The sequence below is a fragment of the Babylonia areolata genome, chromosome 16, assembly GCF_041734735.1.
Source record: "Babylonia areolata isolate BAREFJ2019XMU chromosome 16, ASM4173473v1, whole genome shotgun sequence".
NCBI lineage: Eukaryota > Metazoa > Mollusca > Gastropoda > Neogastropoda > Buccinidae > Babylonia > Babylonia areolata.
In genome coordinates this window covers 22,422,507-22,423,409 of record NC_134891.1, presented here as the reverse complement: position 1 = coordinate 22,423,409, position 903 = coordinate 22,422,507, and the positions used below count along the sequence as shown (strand labels likewise).

The window sequence follows — 903 nt, the reverse complement described above, 5'->3', positions numbered from 1 at the left end:
GAAGAAGAAGAGAAGATGATGATGATGATGATGACGATGATGACATAAAACAGGAGGCGATAAACAATGAACGTTTAGCTCCATATTCTCTAATCTATCGACACAAGTCGACTGTCTGGGATTAGTGAACTCTGGAATTTTCCCGCTCGATTCGCTCGCGTTTTTCTTTCCTTTTTTTTTTCTTAAAAAAAAAAAATCCACTGTAGTGACATCATAGTACAACTGCGTCAAAGGGTTTCGACAAGGGTATGCTTCTTTTTTCTTTTTCTTTTTTTTACACGGGACCGCGTTCTAAATCTTTGCAGCTGAGGACAGCTTGTTATGATTTTTGATCAGTGGCATAGTCAGCATGCCTCTGTTTTCGTCATCCTCACCATTTGACGCCGATGTTGGTAAGTTCGTTGGTTTATTTATTTATAGTCTGTTCATCTAAGATGATAATATTAGACTGAAAATAAATGATATGATTATTTTTATTTGGATTATTATCATTCCTATCATAATGATGATTGTTAGTGTTAATTAGGTGTTGGTAAGTAAAGTCTAGATGGCATGGAACCGAAAGTTATTGTGAACGAGCAATGTGGTGTTTGTTTTGTTGCACTCTCAGTTGTTTTCTTACCACAGAGATCTAGAGCTGATAATTAGATCTTATCTTCTGTCGCACATGTTTGTTTGTTGCTTTTTGTTGTTGTTTTTTGTTTGTTTTTTGGGGTTTTTTTTTTGGGGGGGGGTCTATTAATTTATTGTAGACGAAGACCTGTTTTGTGACTAGAAGGCGCACAAATGTGCACTGCTACAAGCGGCTTTTATTAGGTTGTGCACGCATTGATTCTGAATAACACGACAAATCTAGCCTACAGTGTCTTTGGTGTTGTGTTGTTGGTGTGTTTGGATTATGAT

General features: G+C 36.8%; 1 protein-coding gene across 1 annotated transcript in view; it reads left to right on the top strand.

Annotated features, from left to right (window-relative positions):
• The first annotated feature begins 349 nt into the window (after positions 1-349).
• Positions 350-903, top strand: part of LOC143291009 (signal transducing adapter molecule 1-like) — a 42,978-nt gene continuing 42,424 nt past the window's right edge. The window contains exon 1 of the mRNA XM_076600596.1: positions 350-392. Coding sequence (XP_076456711.1) covers positions 350-392 — 43 coding nt within the window. The remainder of the gene's footprint in view (positions 393-903) is intronic.